Genomic DNA, 20,274 nt, shown 5'->3' with positions numbered 1-20,274 from the left:
TTTCTTATATTCTAAGGATACCTGTTGAAGTATCTATATTATACTATACTATCTGGAATTTAAGAACTCCAGAAAAAATGTATATATAGGGGGAAAATAGGTTAAATATGATAGGCAAAATATTAATCATTGTTGAAGTTAGGTGATGCATAAATCCATTCCATTGTATTTTCTCTTTACTTCTGTATATATTACGTTAAAACATTAAACACTTTAAATGTTTATATTTGTATATACTTGGAAATGTTCAAAACATTAAAACACTTTTTAAAAACTATATAAGGCAAATATTAGATCAGTGAAAGAAGAATAGAATATTATTTTATTCCCAAAATAATAAAGAACCATTTAAAATATAATAAGAACAATAGACAAGTCAGTAAAAAGATTGGACATAGAGTAGAGGAAATTTCCCAGAATGCAAAACAAAAAAACAAACAAACAAAAAACCCTCAAAGAAATAAAAAATGGAATACAAAAGACAGCAAATAAAGAATCAATACGTGAACTGCAACAACAAACTAACACAAGTTCTGGAAAGAGAACAGAGAAAAGGGAGTAGAGGAAATACCAAAGACATAACCAAATTGAAACTCTTACACAGTACTTATGGAATTGTTACAATCACTGTGGAGAACCATTCTTCAGTAACAAGAAAAGTAGAAGATGCACATTACCTATGTACAACAATTCTTTTTGACTCTTCTGATTCTGACTCATCTGCTACCAAATATATATGTCAAAGATTTTTTGCACTCATATTAAGAAAAAGACTTGTAGAAGAATGTTAATTGAAGAATGTTTATAGTAGAACTGTTTATAATGCTAAAATGATTCATCAATAGGAGAATAGCTAGATACACTGTGTACATTTATAGAGTAAGAAGCTATATAGCATTGGAATAAGTGATCCATAGCAACATGAATCAATGTAGGAATGAGTGTCAGAAAATATTTTGTTGAGCAAGAAAAGCAAGTTGCGATAACATATGTACATAAAGATGTCATTGATGTAAAACCTAAATTTATAATACAGAATAATAAAAATTTGTAGAAACATAAAATTATAAAGGCATTCTTGAAAACAATAAACATCAAAATTCAAGACAATGGTTACCTCTGCATTGGGAGGTGGGTAGGTACAGAGAGGAAAAGGATTAAAGGGGGATACCAGGTGTCTTCAACTATATTTGCAAAGTTTGAATTTTTAAGCTGTTCGATGAATGTTCATTTTATTATTCTTTATGTTTTTACATGTTTTCAATAGTCTATAAAAATGAATAATACAACAAAACTTCGCAAACTGAAGGACACAAGTGTTCAAATTGGAAGGACCCATGAACGTCTAGCACAATAAATAAATGAAAAGCCGCACTAAAACTCATTGCTGTAAAATTGCAGGAAAGCAGTTTAAAAGTTTCAGAAGTGCAGGAATAAAAAGGCATTTATAAATGATTAAGAATCAGAATACAAGATAAGTAGAAGACAGTGGAATAGTATTTTAAGGATTAGGAGGAAAACAGATTTCTAATCCAGAATTCTATATCCAGCCAAACTATCAGTCAAGGATGAATGGAAAAAAAACTTTCTAAGATATGCAAAGCCTCAGGAAATCTGGCTCCCTAGTACTTTTTCTCTGGAAACTACTGAAAGAATCTCTTTAATAAAAAGGATACAGTAACCTAAGAAAGAGAAAGACATGAACCCAGCCGGGAGAAAGGCGTGGGACTCCCTAGAATAATGGTGAAAGGAAGTTTCAAAAACAAACAAACAAAAAAACCACAACTCCACAATTGCACAACAGGATCAGAGGGCAAGTTGCCAGGACTGGAGCCAGAAGATGGAGAGCTCCCTAAGTGATGTTGCAAAGAAAAAAGGAACTCTTAGATTGACATGTCTGACCAAATTGTAAGGACTCTTCTAGTCCTGATGGAAAGTTTGGGTCTTAATTAGTGACAGGTACATAAATTAATCAAATAAAAACTCAGGGAGACTATTATATCCAAGGAAAACTAAAAGTAATACAAGAATGGAAATATAATCGTAGAGTGCTATATGGGTCAGCTATTAACAATTTTTATGTAATCATAGTAAGGTAAACATTGAATACATTGAGTAAGTGAAAATATGTTATATAATGATATTGTGAAGATGGGGGAGCATTTCTATGTATGGAAAGCTGTTACAAAAAAGACATAGCTTAATCTTTTATAGAAAATCAAGAGTTAGACATATAAAATTTTTAAAAATCAAGAGATATCAGTATTAGCATGATATTTACAGCTCAAGAAATGATCACATCCTGGGGGGAGTCTGGGATGGAAAGAAGAAGGAAACTGCAGTTAGTCCCTGATAAAATTTTATAGTAGGTGAAAAAGGACCCAGCAGTATTGTCATCACCTAAAAGCTTGTAAGAAAAATAGGATCTCTGGCCTCATCCCAGGCCTACTGAATCAAATTCTGTATTTTAACAAGAATCCTGGTGGAATTCGGGAGGAATTATTCTCAATGTGTGTATCCTCATTATGTTTAATCTCAAAAGGGACATGGAAAACTTGGAGATATAAAACTTCAGCAATGTATAAAATGAGCCCTGGGAACCTGTGAACAAATAGGATTATCTAAACCAGAAAAGTCAGGGTGGGGGGCTGGAGGTAGCAGTGTCACCTGAGAAGAAAAGGAGGCCAACACTAACTATGCATTAATAATAAGTCAGAATTCTGTTTGCATTTGAAATTTGAAATAATGAAAACTGTCTAGTATAATGATATGAATAACAATGATGTGATTATGTGAGAAGACTTCCTTGATAATGAGAATGCTATGTTTAGGATTTGTTATTGAGAAGGAAGTAATTCTTTGTAGTACCTTACATTGCCTGCAGGTCGTTCTATTGACTAGGGTGGAATCACTTCTTACTGGGTTAGTAGAAAGTTATGTTTAATAAAAATTTTGCTTAGCAATCCTTTAGACCACCCCTAAAAGTACTCCCAACACGTCAACACATCAAACAACCAGTTTCTCTTCTCCAGCCCATTTATATTAAAATAAGTTGCTCTTTCTTTGGTTGAGCATGAGATGAACTAGTTGTCTTGAGTGTAGGCACCAAGTTAGACAGAAGGTGTATTTTTAAACAATAGAAAATCTCACTGCCCTCTAGGGAGGCGGTGCTTACACTATGCCAAACATGAGACAACTGAAGAATCTACAACTTCCACTTCATGTTCACTAATGGGTGCCTTTTAGATTCTCTACGTGTTCAATGATGGAACTCACCATTGAACCATGGTGATACAAGCCTGCGCAGAACATTTGAGAGGGCTCTATAGTTTAATTTCTTTTTCTTTTTTTTTTTTTTTTGAGATGGAGTCTTCCTCTGTTGCTCAGGCTGAAGTGCAGTGGCATGATCTCAGCTCACTGCAACCTCTGCCTTCTGGGTTCAAGAGATTCTCCTGCCTTAACCTCCTGAGTAGCTGGGACTATAGGCACACACCATCACGTCCAGCTAATTTTTGTATTTTTAGTAGACACGGGGTTTCACCATATTGGCCAGGCTGGTCTGAAACTCCTGAACTCAAGTGATTCGCATGTCTCAACCTCCCAAACTGCTGGGATTACAGGTGTGAGCCACCACATCCAGCCTACAATTTAATTTCTATGAATAAATATATACCTGATCACTCAGTACATATAGCTTCCTCAGCTCTTTGAGTTATGGAACGTGTGTGTTAATCAGCCAAACATCAGGGTCTTAAAAGTGTGAGAAACCAGGATTCCACTGACAGAGCAATGATATTCAAGGTCGTCTATTAACTTTGGAAAAAGACTTTATGCTTTAGATAGTACTTTACTGAACTGAAATTTGGGTGGTGAGAGGGTGATTCTTTTCTCTGTGATTCAAAATAATTTCTAATGTTTACTTTAAATTTCTGATGCAATTGTGGGGCACATTTAGAATGAAATCCAGCAAGGAAGCTGACATACAATAGAGAAGACAGGAGAAAAGACACTCTGACCAAACAAAGCATCATTAGTTCTCACAGCCTGCATGGCCATACAGTCTTCATTATTTCATCAGTGTAGTCTAAGCTAGAGATACTATTCAGTCTCCCATCCTCAGGGTCCATTCCTCACAGAAGCATCATAGATAAGATGCACCATTAATGTTTGTATCAAAGCCATCCTAATCATTCAAGATGATTACAGATAGAAAATATCCATATTGATGATATTTACATTATCTGGCATTGAATATTATAGCTAGATTGACTGTATTGTACTTCTAAAGAAAAATGCCCATTGAAAAACCTGCTAAGAAACTGGAAAACTGGTCAACCAACTTAATCAGGGCTCCACTTGGGAAAAAAAAAGATACAACCTTATAAAAGGTAGGTCTAGATGTCACCATATTCTTCTCTGTTTTCTCTGCTCAGTGTCTAATAATACACTTTGGAAACCTAGGATATATTAACAAATGGTAATGGCTTTTAACTTGACAGAAAACCTCTGTTAAGAAAAATATGACTTGGAAAAAGGGTGATTTTCACCCAAATTTCTTGCTCATCTTTTAACGATCCATAATTTATGATAACGTCCCACATGGAAAACTATGTAGAATCGAATAGAAACAATTAAAATAATCCTTTCATTCAGTGAATATTGAGCACTTACTATGTGCTAGACACTGTGTTAGATGCTGGGAAACAATGAGACGAGAGGGAAACAGTGATCCAATCACATGAGAGATAGCCTTTAATCACAGAATCACAGAATCAGAAGACAGGAATATAAAATGACAACTCTGCTTAGCCCATAAAATAACGGTGCTGTCTGGATGCTGCTGCATTCTAAAATGTCTAAGGTTTTAATAATATTTTTGTACAATCTCCCTCAAAAAAGTGTTGCAACTCTTTAAATTAGTTCAGCAAGAAATCAACTTGCTGTGCAAATGCTTGGGCTAGCTGGGGTGTGAGTAGTGTGTCGGTGTTTGAGAACACTGAACCTTGAAAGAACATCTGTTTGGCTATTTTGTTAAATGAAACTCAAGTCACCCAGGCTTCACTAATAGCTTCATTGTGCTTCATGACTTTCCACCACATAAACAAAATTACCTAACACCTCAGTCTGTGGCTAAAACTGTCATTTATCAGTTAAAGCCCACTGACAAAGAGCAAACTGGAGAGACTACAATTCCAGCTTCTCTATTCAAACAGTTTTCACATTTCAATAATCACTCTCTAGCTGGCTCCCTGCTAGATAAGGGCCTCCAGGGAAAGGTTGCTTCCTGGAAATGTTTATTTTACAGGGACAGATGGATGGGCTCAAAGCCTGGCCACTTGCTAGGTGATGAAATCGTTTATTCACATTGACTCTTCCCAGGAGAGAATAGAGGTGAGAGAAAGGCAGTGATTGCTAAAGTTGATTTTATTCCCACTGTCAATCATTTAATAACTATTTGATACAAGCCCTTGCAACCACAAAAGTAGAATGAAGGGACCCAAAATTGTGTGTGTGTGTGTGTGTGTGTGTGTGCATGCGCATGCCTGATGGGAGTGATGGGCATTGGAGTGGTAGCAGGAATGCCAGACAGGAAATCCCATGAAGGGGCATACACACAAATGGTGACCTGAGGTTTCAGGGACCTGGAGCTGGAAAGGGGAAGTGCCCAGGGTTTTGATAGGGACACATCTCCTGTAGAGCACTTGGCAGGTAAGCAGAGAAGGATAAAGATCAGCAGTTGTCTGAAGTTAGGTACCTCCTTTTAGAGCCCAGTTTTCCCATCTGTGTAGACACCTGCTCCCTCCAGAGGAGGCTGATCTGTAAATGTCATTGCCAACATCTACACAGCCCACCACCACTGACTCACACACAGCTCATTCAGTCCTCATGACAGTTTTAGAAGTGTAGGTTAACGTTAGCACCATTTTGTAGATAAGGAAATTGGGAGTTAGAGAGGTTAAGTGGCTTGTGCAAGCTCAGACTGACCGAAGAGGCAGAAACCAACACAGTGCTGTCTCCTCGATCTCACCGAGGCACGACACAAGTGCAAAAGGAGACACAGTAGACAAGAGAGGTCAACAGCATTTTCTGAAGAAGCATTATTTTAAATTGTGATGTGAGATAGCCATGATTTCTGAGCGGGTGGGCAAGGTGCAGCCACTCTGTGAGATAGATGGGGTGAGGTGATGGGGTAGGAGGAGTGCCAACCAGCTCGCCTTTACAGGGAAGATTCTGCGACCCAGAGGTAGCATAGCAGAGGAGTCAGGAGCAGGGAGATGGGATCAGACTGCCATGGTTTTATCTTGGCCCTGCCATCAACTGCCCCTGTAATCTTAAGTAAGCTGTGCAACTACTCCGTGCCTCAGTTTCCATAACTGAAACAACTATGAGGCTAATAGCACCTACTTCACAGTCCTGTTGCAAGAAAAGCAGAAATCAGTATTAGTGAAGCTCTTAGTGTCCACGAGGATTGTTGAAGTCATTCTTATGAGGCTGTGAACTCCTGCTACAGGTGCTCACAGATAAGCAACAGCAACATGCTGAAACTTGAAAAGGAGGTTAGGATATCCTGCATCCTGTTTTCCAGAAATTTGTTACCATAATCTCTGGCCTCATGACTTTATGAATTTCACTTTATTGCTCCCTCTTCCCTCACTCTTTCCTAACCTTCGTGTGATCATCCCTACTGAACGGCCAAGCCCCTGATTCCTGGCTTATCTTCCTTCACATTTCGTAACTACTGCTGCACAAAGGATAGAGTACCTAGGAGTCATACTAAAATTCTACCAACAGGTGGCGCTCAAAGAATAGATTAAAATAAAATGAACCCGATTCGCAAACCTGAAAAAAAAAAGGAAGAAATAAAAATCATTCTGATATGACTGTATGATTTTGCTATTCATCAGAAAATAAGAGGAAATAAATTGAAAGCAATATAAGTAGACAGTGTTAATAAGACAGTGGTTGATTTTTCTACAGTGGAAGATGATTTACTTAGATTTCTGTCTCTAGGGAAATCCAAATGAAGATTTTCATTTTATATTCATAAAGATGACAATATACTACAAGAGGTGAGCTATTTGGATTTATTCTCATTCGATTTGTTTCACTTAAAAAAAGTTCAGGGTAATGATGCTTAGTCTGTTCAGATTCATAAATAATACTCAGGGATGTCAAGCTGAATGAAATGTTGCAACTCTGGCCAGAATTCCAAGGAGACGTGTGGAATGAACTTTTATTTAAAATGTGCTAATGTTTAGGAAGTTTAGAAAACCTTTATGGGTTTCTATAAGCTGGGAAGAACAACTCCCATTCATTTGTTTTACTAGAATCTCCTTAAACTCAAAAACTCTACTCCTGTGATTTCTTTGACTGCAGAGACCTGTTTAGGGGGCTCTGCCCTGAGCAGCAATTCTACACTGGAAGGCTGAGCTCGTCTTTGGTGGTCCTATGATGTTTGGCAAATGATCTTTAAGACACAGTTAAGGGAATGAAGAATTCTTGGAGGGCAAAATGGTAGGGCATTAAATATTTTGTGATGGATCTTTATGGTTTTGTGGGGTGTGATAAATTGGATGTCGTTGCATGCTGGATTTATAAAGTGCTTTTCTTCCAAACAATTCAAAGATCTTTTTTATAGGAGCTGTGACTGTAAAGCCTAGAGTTTGGATCCATATGAACTACCCCAGGAATAAACCTCATTGTTTCAAAATTGCATCATGTAGGTGGTTTTACACCTGCAGCACCTCTGAACAGGGACTGTTGAGCATTACTATCCTGATCTCTTGGAGGAAAAAAATTGCAATATGTCTTCATCAGATCATTTGCCAAACATCACATTTTCAGGCCCTGGCAGAGCATGTACCCAATAGTTTTCTAGTTCGAAATATATAGGTCATGGACTTATGCCTTAGTTTCTAGGTCAACTCAATAGATGTTCTACAAGGTCATGTCAAGTTCATGATTTGACCGCTTGATCATCTACTAACTCAAATGTCAGTACTCAGACTACATCAGTTGGTTCCTTCATTCAATTCATCTAGTGAAATTCAAACATTAGAGAGCAAGGTGATTGATAACTCAAAATAATAAGGTTGGTTTTACCCTGCATATCATAATTGCAGGGTAAAAATAAAAAAGGCTGACTTCATGTATGTGAGAAAATGAGTGAATGAAAAATGAAGAATCACAAAGATATTTCTTGATAATAGACTGACTAAAGAAATTATGACACGCCTATAAAATGCAATGTAATGCAACCAATTTAAATTATGTTCTCCAAGAATATTTAAAATTATGAAAAATTGTTCTCCAGGCTGGGCACAGTGGCCCCCCCAAAAAAGGATACATGAATACATTGCTATATGGAAAAAGCAGGCTTTGCAGCAATAAGTATCTTTTTTTTTTTTTTTTTGAGACTAAGTTTCACTCTGTTGCCCAAGCTGGAGTGCAATGGCATACTCTTCTCACAACACAATCTCTGCCTCCCAGGTTCAAGCGATTCCCCAGCCTCAGCCTCCTGAGTAGCTGGGATTACAGGTGCCCACCATCATGCCCAGCTAATTTTTGTATTATTAGTAGAAATGGGGTTTCGCCATGTTGACCAGGCTGGTCTTGAACTTCTGACCTCATGATCCATCTGCCTTGGCCTCCCAAAGTGCTGGAATTACAGGCATGAGCCACCCGTGCCCAGCCTGAGTATCATATATATTTAAAGTAATATATACATAAATAAAAGACTGGAATGATGTATACCAAGATGTTAATAGTTATTTTCTTTGGAGGGTGTTATCATGTGTTATTTTTATTTTCTTTTTTAAAAGAACTTCCTCATATTTTCTGCAATTATCAAGCTTTACATCTATAATCAGAAAAACATGAATTTGATTTTATGTGAAGTCAAGCAGTTTAAAAGCTTTGTAAAAATAAGATATTATAAGATCTGTTCCCAGAAAAATTCTATAGGAGAAAACATTTCCTACCTCATTTCCTTTACCTCCAGCACTGGACTTCATTTCCTTTGGTTGCTTTGTAAAAGAAAACAACAATATTTAGATGCAGAAGCATTATCAGCTATATATTAAATTGGTCGTACCTGTTGCTGTCGTTTTATTGGCCACAGTTTTGACTTCTAGAACAGCAACATATTTTCAAACTCATTGAAACCTGACACAACTGCCCAGATTTAAGAGAGAGGAGCTTCCTGTCTCACCCCATGGGATGCCACTTTAGAAGCTTGAGTTGGCTTATCACTAAGACTTTAGCTTTCAGCCAACATTTTCAAGAAAAGAAATCATGCTGAGAACTTTCAGAATCCATACAGCACTCGTTTGTGCCGGAAAAGAATCATTTTGGCTAAGCTATGGGTGATGATTCCCAGTCCCTGAGAAACCAAGTCTAACAGAGAGGACTAGAAAAATAAACGATAGGTCAGAGTGTACCATATAGCATAGTAAGCCATTAAATGACACTAGAGAGGAAGAAGACTCACTGACACAAAATAAATGTGCACTGATATAGATTACTGAATGAAGAAAAGAGGCAAAAAACAAATAATATAGTGTGTATTATTTGATCCCACTTTAAAAATAATTATATATAAATATTTTAGAAAAAAAGGACAAAGTTATAAAAAACAAAGATGTTAATAGCATTGCAAGGTGGTGAAATTACAGGTTATAATTTTAAAATATTTGACTTTTATTTTCTATATTTATTTTGTATTAAAAAGGAATTAAAGTTTTATGCGTAAAATAAATGTGAAAATGCTTTGGAAGAGCAAAAAAGCACTGTAAAAGCTGAGGTTTTGTTATTTTACATATTGTGCCTGCTAAAATAAAGACCTCACTGATTTTTGGTGTGTTCCTTGTTCTCCCTTTTCCATGTGACTTTTTTGGGAGACAGACATTTCTAAGTTAAGCTCTTCCTACTTTACTTATTACTAAACATGGCCCCCTGTTGAAAGTTCCTGGAGGGTAGGGATCGAGCCTAACAAAATAGAGTGCGAGTCACAAGGATGTCTAGAATACATTGTTCTTCATTACATTTCATTTATTTGGCAGTTCACACAGGAAGGATTCATTTAAAAGAAAAAAAAAGCAAAAACAAAACCATACTCCTCAATACTAAAAACCAAACAAAAACAAAATCAAAACCAGAAATCAGAATAAATTTACATATGCAGATATCTTTCTGTTAAGCTACATTTTATCTTTTAGAAAGTAGACTTTTTGAGGCAGATTCAATGGTGCCCAAACATTCAGTGAGGCAATTGCTAAACATTAATAAGCAGGAGGAGTAACGTGGTTTCTGGCAAGAAAAGCAGTAAGGTCTTTGGGAATCTAAGAACTATGCAAAGAGTCAGAAAGACGGCAGGAAGAGAACTCTAGGTCAAGAGGAAGTGGTAAAAACAAGAAGCAACAGGATGAGGCTGGGTCAGAGCTTTCTAGACATGCCAAGGTGAACTATTTACAGTTGCTATACGCAGGAGCATCCTATTTCCCCAAGCTAGCCTCCTAAAATGAAAGCGCTTTTCACCAGACATGATTATCGGAGATATAAAAATGAAACCAGGAATGCCTATCCATTATTGCATGTGTGTGTGTGCCTTTGTACTTTTATATTTATATATCATTGTTGTACATATTTTTGTGGTACATGTGATATTTTGATACATGTATACAATGTATAATAATCAAATCAGGGTAACTGGGATATTTAAAACATAATTTATATTTTATATTTTATATTTTCTTTGTGTTGGGACCACTATAATTCTTTTCTTCCTGCTATTTAAAAATATACAATAAATTATTATTCGGTCCTATACTATTTTTTTTTTTTTTTGAGTCTGAGTCTTGCTTTGTCACCCAGGTTGGAATGCAGTGGCACAATTTCAGCTCACTGCAACATTCACCTCCCAGGTTCAAGCGATTCTCCTGCCTCAGCCTCCCAAGTAGCTGAGATTACAGGCATGCGTCACCACACCCAGCTAATTTTTGTGTTTTTAGTAGAGATCGGATTTCACCATATTGGCCAGACTGGTCTCGAACTCCTGACCTCAGGTGATCTGCCTGCCTCTGCCTCCCAAAGTGCTGGGATTACAAGTGTGAGCCACCGCACTTGGCCCCTACTGCACTATGGAATACTGGAATTTATTTCTTCTGTCTAACTGTATCTTTGTACCCATTAACTGACTTCTCTTTATTCCCCTGCCCTACTTCGTTTCCTAGCCTGTGGTAACCACCATTCTACTATCTGCCTCCAAGAGATCTGCTTTTTTAGTTCCCAATGAGTGAGAACATGCAATATTTATCTTTCTATGCCTGGTTTATTTCATTTAACATAATGACCTCCAGTTCCATCCATGTTGATGCATATGACACGGTTTCGTTCTCTCAATGGCTGAATAATATTCCACTGTGTAATATCTCTCCATTTTAAGACAGATTATCTCTGTCCTTATCAGCAAAATATACTGACCAACTCCTATGCATGCTTAGGTTCTATGTCTTCATTGCTTATAACTCAGACCTTCTGAGTAAAGGTTCAGTGTTCTTTCTACCATTTCAATTATTCACTGATGGTGTGTTTTATTTCTCAATATGGTTCCTGATTTCCTTTCTTTTCTTTTTTTTTTTTAAACGGAGTCTTGCCCTGTCGTCCGGGCTGGAGTGCAACGGCGCGATCTCAGCTCATGCAACCCCCGCCTCCCGGGTTCAAGCGATTCTCCTGCCTCAGGCTCCTGAGTAGCGGGACTACAGGCACCCATCACCACGACCGGCTAATTTTTTTGTCTTTTTAGTAGAGACGGGGTTTCACTATGTTGACCAGGTGGCGGAGGTTGCGGCATCCTGACCTGGTGAACCGCCCGCCTCCGCCTCCCAAAGTGCTGTGATTGCAAGCCACCATGCCCGGCCAGTTTCTAATTTGAAATAAGAAATATTTAAGCACAGAATATACTGTTATAAGGCCTCTTAGTAAAGATGTCTCTGATTTGGAGAAAAAAAGCCTGTGTAACTTTACTGCTAAACTTACCAAATGTCGAAATTCTACCGAGAGACTCCCATTGGAAGATTCTTCAATAGACATGGCTTTGACATTAGTTCCACAAAGTACAAATCTTCGGTTGCTGGAGAGGAAATCTTAGCTATTTACATGGTCTCAGGTAAAACAGAGCAGCAATAAAGATTCCACAAAATAAATGTCTTACCTTAGAGTTGAAACATTCCTGTAAAACCAAGAAGATTCTTTAAAATGAGCTATTTAATAGATCTAGGAACAACTTTCTATGATACTTTATTTATTTACGTATTTGTTTGGAGACAGAGTCTCGCTCTGTCACCCAGGCTGGAGTGCAGTGGCACGATCTTGGCTCACCACAGCCTCTGCCTCCCAGGTTCAAGTGATTCTCCTGCCTCAGCCTCCTGAGTAGCTGGGACTACAAGCATGAACCACCACACCTGACCTCCATGATACTTTAAAGGATAGTAGATAAAATTGGTTTCAAGTTTTTATAATAAAAATTTAAAGTTAAACATTGAGTTTTGTTAAATGCTTTAACTTCAAAGTCAAATATTTGAAGTACATTGTTAGATAAGTAAATTTAAAAGATCAAAATTATTCTATAAAATAAGGGTCATTCATTTTAAATAGTCTTTCACAATTCAAAATGATATTGGAAAACTTACTTGTCAATTGATGCTTTAACCTTTACCTGATAGTTTAGTTCTGGTAATTTTATTAGTAGTCTGAAAAGAGATATCAATAAAAAAAAAAAAGATAAAAATTGAAAGTGTTTTAAAACTCTTTTTTATATTTAAACATTTAAATATACTTATGGAATATGCATATAAATAAACCTTACATTATCCACAGTTATATGATAGTATGTTTTAAGAATGTACAATGCCCCTTCAGTTTGCCATGTTACTAACGTTGATATCAGTCACATAATAGCATTATTGACAAACATTTGGAAAGAGTTTCCATATTGCTTCAGTTGATGTTTGCTGGATAATACATTGGCTGGGTCAGAAAAAAAAAGCTTATATTTTGGCTGAAGCCCAAATCTGAGTTAAATGTATAGATATAAAAATTTCTTATATGGCTTAATTTTATCCTCATATTACAAAAAAAAAAAAAACACTTTGTAAGTGTTGATGATGAGTATTTTATGGTGACTCTACTAAGTCAGACCTCTAGTAAAATATGGAAAATCCCAATTCCAATGCATTTGAAATCTTTCAAAACACTATATTAAAATAACAGCAAAAATGTTCATTAAAAAACCAACTTCAAATGAAAAAGTAATTGAAGTTCAATATAAAAGTTTCTTTAATTCCTTCTGTGTCAGCCCATCCGTTATTCTTTTGCTTTCTCTAATTCCTCAGATTTCTCTCCTGTGATGTAACCTACCTGTGGGTTCAGTGCAGTTTCAGAGATAGTCATTCAGCCTCTCACACATTCATTCATTTACTCATGCCCTCATCCTAAACTTTGCTCATTCACTCAGCATGCACTGAGCTCCTCATATTTGCCCAGTACAGCCTTAGGTACCAGAGAACTGGTGTAGCAAAGATTGCAGGAGGGAGAAATGTGCTCTACATGAAAGGAGGGAGTACAGGCACATAGATGGAATATAGAGAATATGGTGATAAGCAACTCACTGGTATTAGAGAAATGAAATCATAGCTCATAGGCAGCCCAAACAAAAGGGTGGGTTGAATGTTGCAAAATGTTGAAAGTCCTGTACAAGGCACAAGATTGGTTCAGGGTTTGGAGTATGCTGAGTGTGCAGCCATTGGTAATGAATGGTGAGAAGGGGGCATAGTCATGTAAAATAAGGCCAGATGTTTTTCTCCTCCACCTTCCTTTTTATACTACTTCAGGAAGGATCTGATTCACTATAAGATGCTGATGAGTCCCACTGAGTCCAAGTTCATCCTTTCCTTTGAAACAAGAGGATGCAATGGTATGGCAAAGAGGGGTTTTAGGAAAACCTTGATTAAGGATCACCTATCAAGATGGTGGGTAACAATGTGTAGAGGAGGATGGAGACACAGTAGGTAGATGAGGAAGACAGAACTTACAATGAGGGACTAAAATTCTATGCCTCTGGCAATCAGTTCACACAGCATGCAAGTGATGCTGCTTAATTTTTTTGCTAGGGAGTCCCTACTCATCTCCCCTTTTACCCCCGAGAGCATCTTAGACTTACTATATCATCTATAGGAGTGTCTCAAGGAAAAGTAGAATGTCCACCACTTCTCCAACCTAGTTCCCTTTATTGTCACTCTCCTCCGAGTTATATAGAGATATGGGAATGAAGAATGAACAACTTTTGATAATTCCTATTTTATTTTATTTTACTTTATTATTTTATTTTATTTTTTTGAGACGGAGTCTTGCTCTGTCACCCAGGCTGGAGTGTAGTGGTGTGATCTCCGCTCTCTGTAATCTCTGCCTCCCAGGTTCAAGCGATTCTTGTGCCTCAACCTCCTGAGTAGCTGGGATTACAGGCATGCACCGACATTCTCAGATAATTTTTCTGTTTTTAGTAGAGATGGGGTTTTGCCATGCTGGCCAGGCTGGTCTTGAACTCCTGACCTCAGGTGATCTGCCTTCCTCAGCCTCCCAAAATGTTGGGATTATAGGCATGAACCACCATGCCTGGCCAACAATGCAACTTAAAAAGGAACCTAGTCTCTGCCTTTTGTTTTCAGTTCTTAAATCTTGGTGCAAAATTCACACAAAGAAACTGATTAAGAATTTTAATCAGTGTCTTAAAAAAGCAAACTGAAGACAAATGCCTTCTTTTTAAAAATGGAGTTCCAAGTGACATATGATCAGCAACCCCATCATAGAACCCTAAATTGCTCTGTATCATGGCATCACCCCCTCTTGATGTGTTAGTCTGTGGTTTCGGTTTTCCAGAGGTGACCTAGAGATTGAGCATTTAAAGCTTTAGTTCTTGGAGTTTGAGGCATGATGAGAATCTTTGAAAGTAAGAACTCAAACTCATTGTTCTCAGCATCATTAGGGACAACTGTAAGTTTTGATTGCTCATGTTAATAAAAAGGAACAAATTCACAGAGAAAGCAAGCAACAATAAGACAAAAGTTATGTCTTTAACTCAGGGACACAATAGAGATATATGGAAAACTGCGGTTTTGAGAGTTTTTGTGGAAAAGTCCAATAAGCCAGTTACTGGGTAATCACAGGAGATGAATATGCCACTGCATTTCCTGGATAGGATATTCAAAGCCTTCCAGAGTCTTTCCCCAGTCTGTCCTCTCAGTTCTGCCTCTCCCTGCCCCTCATGATTACCAGACAGACCCAGGAAGCCATTATTTCTGTACTCTTCCTCTCCTACAATACTCTGGGTGATCAATCTCTCCAGTCTTTTCTCAAGTCAACCTTTTCAGTAATTCATTTCATTGCGCCTGATAGTATGATTCCATACTTTCAGGCTAATATCCCTCATGTCCTCATCCGCACTGTCATGCTCTTGACAAGCAGGACTCTCATCTTAACATTTCTGTGGGTATTTCCTAAGGCTCAGAGCCGGCACACAACAGATGATTCAATAAAGAATAGCTGAATGCAAGCCACAGTGAGAGAAACTGGCCTTAATTACCCAGAAACTATAGCTCCACAAACACATGAAATAGTAGAAGACATTCTGCCTACCTTAGTTTTACAGTGAACTGAATTAGGGTTTTAAGTACCAACGGCCTCTGAGGGTGGGTTGGCATACATGGCTGTCGCTCAACCACAAATGAGCTAGATAAAAAGGAAATAAAGCGTGTTATTTGAAAACATTGAAAATATCGGCAGACTGAAAACCACAGAGGAACAGGATGCTATCCACTCATAAAGTCCAAGTTTTCTACATTTAGAAGATATTCAAACCCCCAATTAAATCTTTACAATGACTTTTCATAAATCATTGAACAGCAGTAAATGATCCTTAATTGTTATAATTGAGCCATAAATAAAAGCCCCAGTCCATTTAGTGATTTTTTTTCTTTTGAAAAGGGTCTCTCTCTCTCTGTTGCCCAGGCTGAAGTGCAGTGGCATGATCATAGCTCACTGCAGCCTTGACCTCATGGGCTCAAGTGATCCTCCTCCCTTGGCCTCCTGAGTATCTAGGACTATAGGCATGTGCCACCATGCCTGGATAATTTGTTTATTTTTCGTAGAGATGGGGGTCTTTCTGTGTTGTCCAGGGTGGTCTCAAACTCCTGAGCTCAAGCAACCTCCTGTCTCAGCCTCCCAAAGTGCTGGAATTACAGGTGTGAGGCACCTTCCTTGACTGAGAATAAATTTTATGACTTTTTTGGACTAAATATTAGGATTTCTGGTACATATTAGTATTTTTTCTTTAGAATAGCTCATAAACATGAACATGTTCTCCATTCTTCATTTCCTGGATATGCATGTAAGAAAAAACCCTTGAAATCTTTTCTAAAATGTAAAAACTGAGCTGTAGGTGAGTGACATGGCTTAGTTTGTAGAAAACCGAGCCAGTTGGTGAGAGAAGTATAGATGAATAAACAGTGAAGAGTAGAAATGTGATTTCTGAAACTTTTTGGGCTTCTATTCACTTCTCCCTGAGGCTCGTTGTTGAATACATCCCTGCCACTTTTTCACCTAACACCAAAACCTTAGGCAGGGTGTTCTTACTTCACGGGATGGAGGATGCCAGGAAGCACTGAAATTTATAGCACTTCACTTACTTCTTGAAAAGGTTGTAGATCAAGAAGGTGACTCTTTCTAGCATGTGAGTTCTTTGCATCGGAATGGGATCACCTTCATATGTCATTTTGGTAGATTGCTCCTCTAGTTTCTCCAACTGCCTTCTGAGTTGGAACAGACTTTCTGCCAATAGTGTAAAGCTATTGAACAGCAAATGAAAATCAAAAATAATTTTTCCACTTATTAGTAAAACATTGTAACAATGGGTCATAGTTAACAAATGTTAAATTATTAAGTACTTATTTAAATTAATTAAATGAATCAATTTGATTTGTTAGTGACAGTTCTTTATTTTTATTTTCCTAACCCATTTTTTTCTTGAATATGCATATGTTAAACATTTTCAATGTTTTCTCATTTATACATTCAATTAGATATGTCATCATTTATGAGATTTTATTAACATCTGGAACCAAATCCCTTTTAATTACTCTTTTTTTTTTTTTTTGAGACGGAGTTTCGCTCTTGTTACCCAGGCTGGAGTGCAATGGCGCGATCTCGGCTCACCGCAACCTCCGCCTCCTGGGTTCAGGCAATTCTCCTGCCTCAGCCTCCTGAGTAGCTGGGATTACAGGCACACACCACCATGCCCAGCTGATTGTTTGTATTTTTAGTAGAGACAGGGTTTCACCATGTTGACCAGGATGGTCTCGATCTCTTGACTTCGTGATCTACCCGCCTCGGCCTCCCAAAGTGCTGGGATTATAGGTGTTAGCCACCGCGCCCGGCCTAATTACTCTTTGTTTAAGCTTATTAAGTATATAGATGTTAAACTATGGCACTCACTAAAGGGCAAAGAAAAAGCAAATTTAAAGCCATAAAATACATGAGATGATTAATTTTTTTATGTAAGCATACTGAAAGAAAAACATATGAAACAGATCTTCCCCCACAATATATATTTTATTGTCCTAAGTATTAGCCAAGAGTGATCAATGACTCTCTTTAGAGTGAGGTATATTTAGAAATGCTTGCTCTTGATATCTTCTTGGAATTTTATTCATGACATGGTGCTCTCACCTCAGAAATGGAGGTGGTAGTGTGGGCCAGAAGCCTAGGGAAGAGTAACATTGAAATGGACATGGAAGGGACTGCCAGCTACAGGAGGCATAACGTCTTAACAGACTTGGAAAGTCCACTTCACCCTACAGCAACTGTTTCTACTTAAAGTATTCCACATGTAAGACTATGACAAGAGTGGTTGAATACGTGCTGATTTTTGGTATGAGCACCATTACTGATTAAACTCTTAATGACTCCCTTTATTATTGTTTTCACAACAGAGTACAGTGAGTTAAAGAATCAAAGTATCTTCCCAAGGAAAATCAATGTTTTAAAATGAGCCAAACTCCTTACATTTCTTGATAAGTAGGCCTGGCAGGGCAGAGCTTTTAGTTAGGGGGTCCCCAGTTACTTTGAACAATTTTAGGTTTAAACTGAACAGTTTCTTTGTATTTCATATTTTCCAATTGTTCTTTCAATCAAATAGTTTTGTTCTGAATTTGTGACATGGAAAATCCTATGAATATTTTAATCTTCTAATGCAAAGGATAGTATCTACATTTCACTGCATGTTTGCGTACATAGATGGGGAATGGTGGGTTGTACTAACCATTTACGGTTTTAAAACTTGACACATAAAAATTGTATATACTTGTGATATACAACATGATATTTTGATGTATGTATACATTGTTGAATAGTTACATCAAGATAAATAACATGCATTATTACTTCGCATATCTACTTTTCTGTGGTAGGAAACCTTAAGATCTACTTTCTTAGTAATTTTCAAGTATACAATAAATTGTGATTAACTACAGTCAGTTACCATGCTGTACAATGGATCTCTTGAACTTATTCCTCCTGCCTAACTGAAATTTCCTATGCTTTAACCAACATCTGTAACCAAGCAAATCACTATGTTGAAAACACAAAACTAATATTTGAAAGTTGAGATCCCTATTTTCAAGATTTTGAAGCTAGTGCTTCTTTATCATGTCCTTAAAGAAAGCATATCGCTGGTTTTAAAATTTATTCAAGTCTTTCAAGATTGATATCTTACATGTGAAAATTAAGCGTTCAATACATGCTTTCTTTTATTTTCCCCACGAGAATAAAAACTAAGAACACTTATACTATTTGTTTTCAGCTATAGAGTTCGCAGCTGCTAATAAGCTGAATGAACTGATGTTCCAGTCTAAACCTGCATTCTCTGGCTGAGTGACACTGAAGTTTTTTATTTCCTGTGGTTTTCACTAGAAACTGCAGCCAGTTCGTTTTACCAGTTCTGCAGCTGGTTGAGCACGTTGTGGAGCGGACCCCCGATGCAGGCGATCTGCTGCCGCCGCTTCCAGTCCTGCAGCTCTTCGATGAGCATGCTGTTCATTAACAGGTCGGTCTCATGGATGATTTGGGTCATCTTACTGAGAGCCTCCTGAAAACAAAGGGGACAACTGAAGAGAGTTTCATAAGAAACAAGTCACTTAGAATTCAATTTACAAATTTCGCCTGGTAGACAAAGGCTTAGTTAAAATTTTGACCAAATATTTCACCAAATACTAGCTTTTATTTGCCAGGCCTCTTCAAACAATTACATTATTGAAAATAAAAGATGTCATGAGAAAAAAAGAATGACCACAGTTTAACATTCTCATCATGTGTTTCAGGATAAATATATTGAATTTGTAACTCCTGTGGTACCAATATTGAATCTTATAGTCATAAAACTGTATAGTTGCTTATTAAAAGGATATTTATATATTCATTTTTAATAAAGATGGTTATCCATTTATATTAAAATGAGCTGATTAAAACTTGAGCCTTTCTGTATTAATTTTTATTAGGATTTTTTCTGGGTTTTGGGAGGTGTAATGGAGAATTATAACTTTTTTTTTTTTTTTTTTTTTGAGATGGAGTCTCACTCTGTCACCCAGGCTGGAGTGCAGTGCCACGATCTTGGCTCACTGTAACCTCCACCTCCTGGGTTCAAAGCGATTCTCCTGCCTCAGCCTCCTGAGTAGCTGGGACTACAGGTGTGCACCACCATGCTAAACTAATTTTTGTATTTTTAGTAGAGACGGGGTTTCACCATATTGGTCAGGCTGGTCTTGAACTCCCAACCTCATGATCTGCCCACCTCGGTCTCCCAAAGTGCTGGGATAACAGGTGTGAGCCACCGTACCCGACCAAGAATTATAACTTTTAAAGGCCTAGGGGTTAGAAGATATTAATTTCTGTTTTGGCATTATTGTAAGCCATACAAATGCAAATAAAGTATTTAGCTTTGCTGAAACTTGGTATTCTCATTTATACAACCAATTGAGTGAACTGCATTATTGTCAATGTTCCTTTTCTTTTTAAAATTTTATTCCTGGCCGGGCGCGGTGGCTCAAGCCTGTAATCCCAGCACTTTGGGAGGCAGAGGCGGGTGGATCACGAGGTCAAGAGATCGAGACCATCCTGGTCAACATGGTGAAACCCTGTCTCTACTAAAAATACAAAAAATTAGCTGGG

The 20,274-nt window shown here is 37.5% G+C and overlaps 1 protein-coding gene across 4 annotated transcripts in view; it reads right to left on the bottom strand.

The window, feature by feature from the left end:
* The window catches only part of STAT4 (signal transducer and activator of transcription 4), a 129,571-nt gene that overhangs the window by 11,902 nt on the left and 97,395 nt on the right, over positions 1-20,274 (bottom strand). For 3 of the 4 annotated variants that reach the window (XM_032292608.1, XM_032292607.1, XM_032292610.1), the window contains 7 exons: positions 19,044-19,195; positions 16,740-16,898; positions 15,691-15,783; positions 12,690-12,749; positions 12,212-12,229; positions 12,037-12,130; positions 8,982-9,026 (listed from right to left, as the gene is read on the bottom strand). In XM_032292608.1, coding sequence (XP_032148499.1) covers positions 8,982-9,026; positions 12,037-12,130; positions 12,212-12,229; positions 12,690-12,749; positions 15,691-15,783; positions 16,740-16,898; positions 19,044-19,195 — 621 coding nt within the window. The remainder of the gene's footprint in view (positions 1-8,981; positions 9,027-12,036; positions 12,131-12,211; positions 12,230-12,689; positions 12,750-15,690; positions 15,784-16,739; positions 16,899-19,043; positions 19,196-20,274) is intronic. The other variant, XM_032292609.1, reaches the window with a different exon arrangement.

Source organism: Sapajus apella, unplaced genomic scaffold (genome assembly GCF_009761245.1).
Source record: "Sapajus apella isolate SASKATOON/1434 unplaced genomic scaffold, GSC_monkey_1.0 scaffold28, whole genome shotgun sequence".
NCBI lineage: Eukaryota > Metazoa > Chordata > Mammalia > Primates > Cebidae > Sapajus > Sapajus apella.
This window is presented reverse-complemented; position numbering and strand designations above follow the sequence as displayed.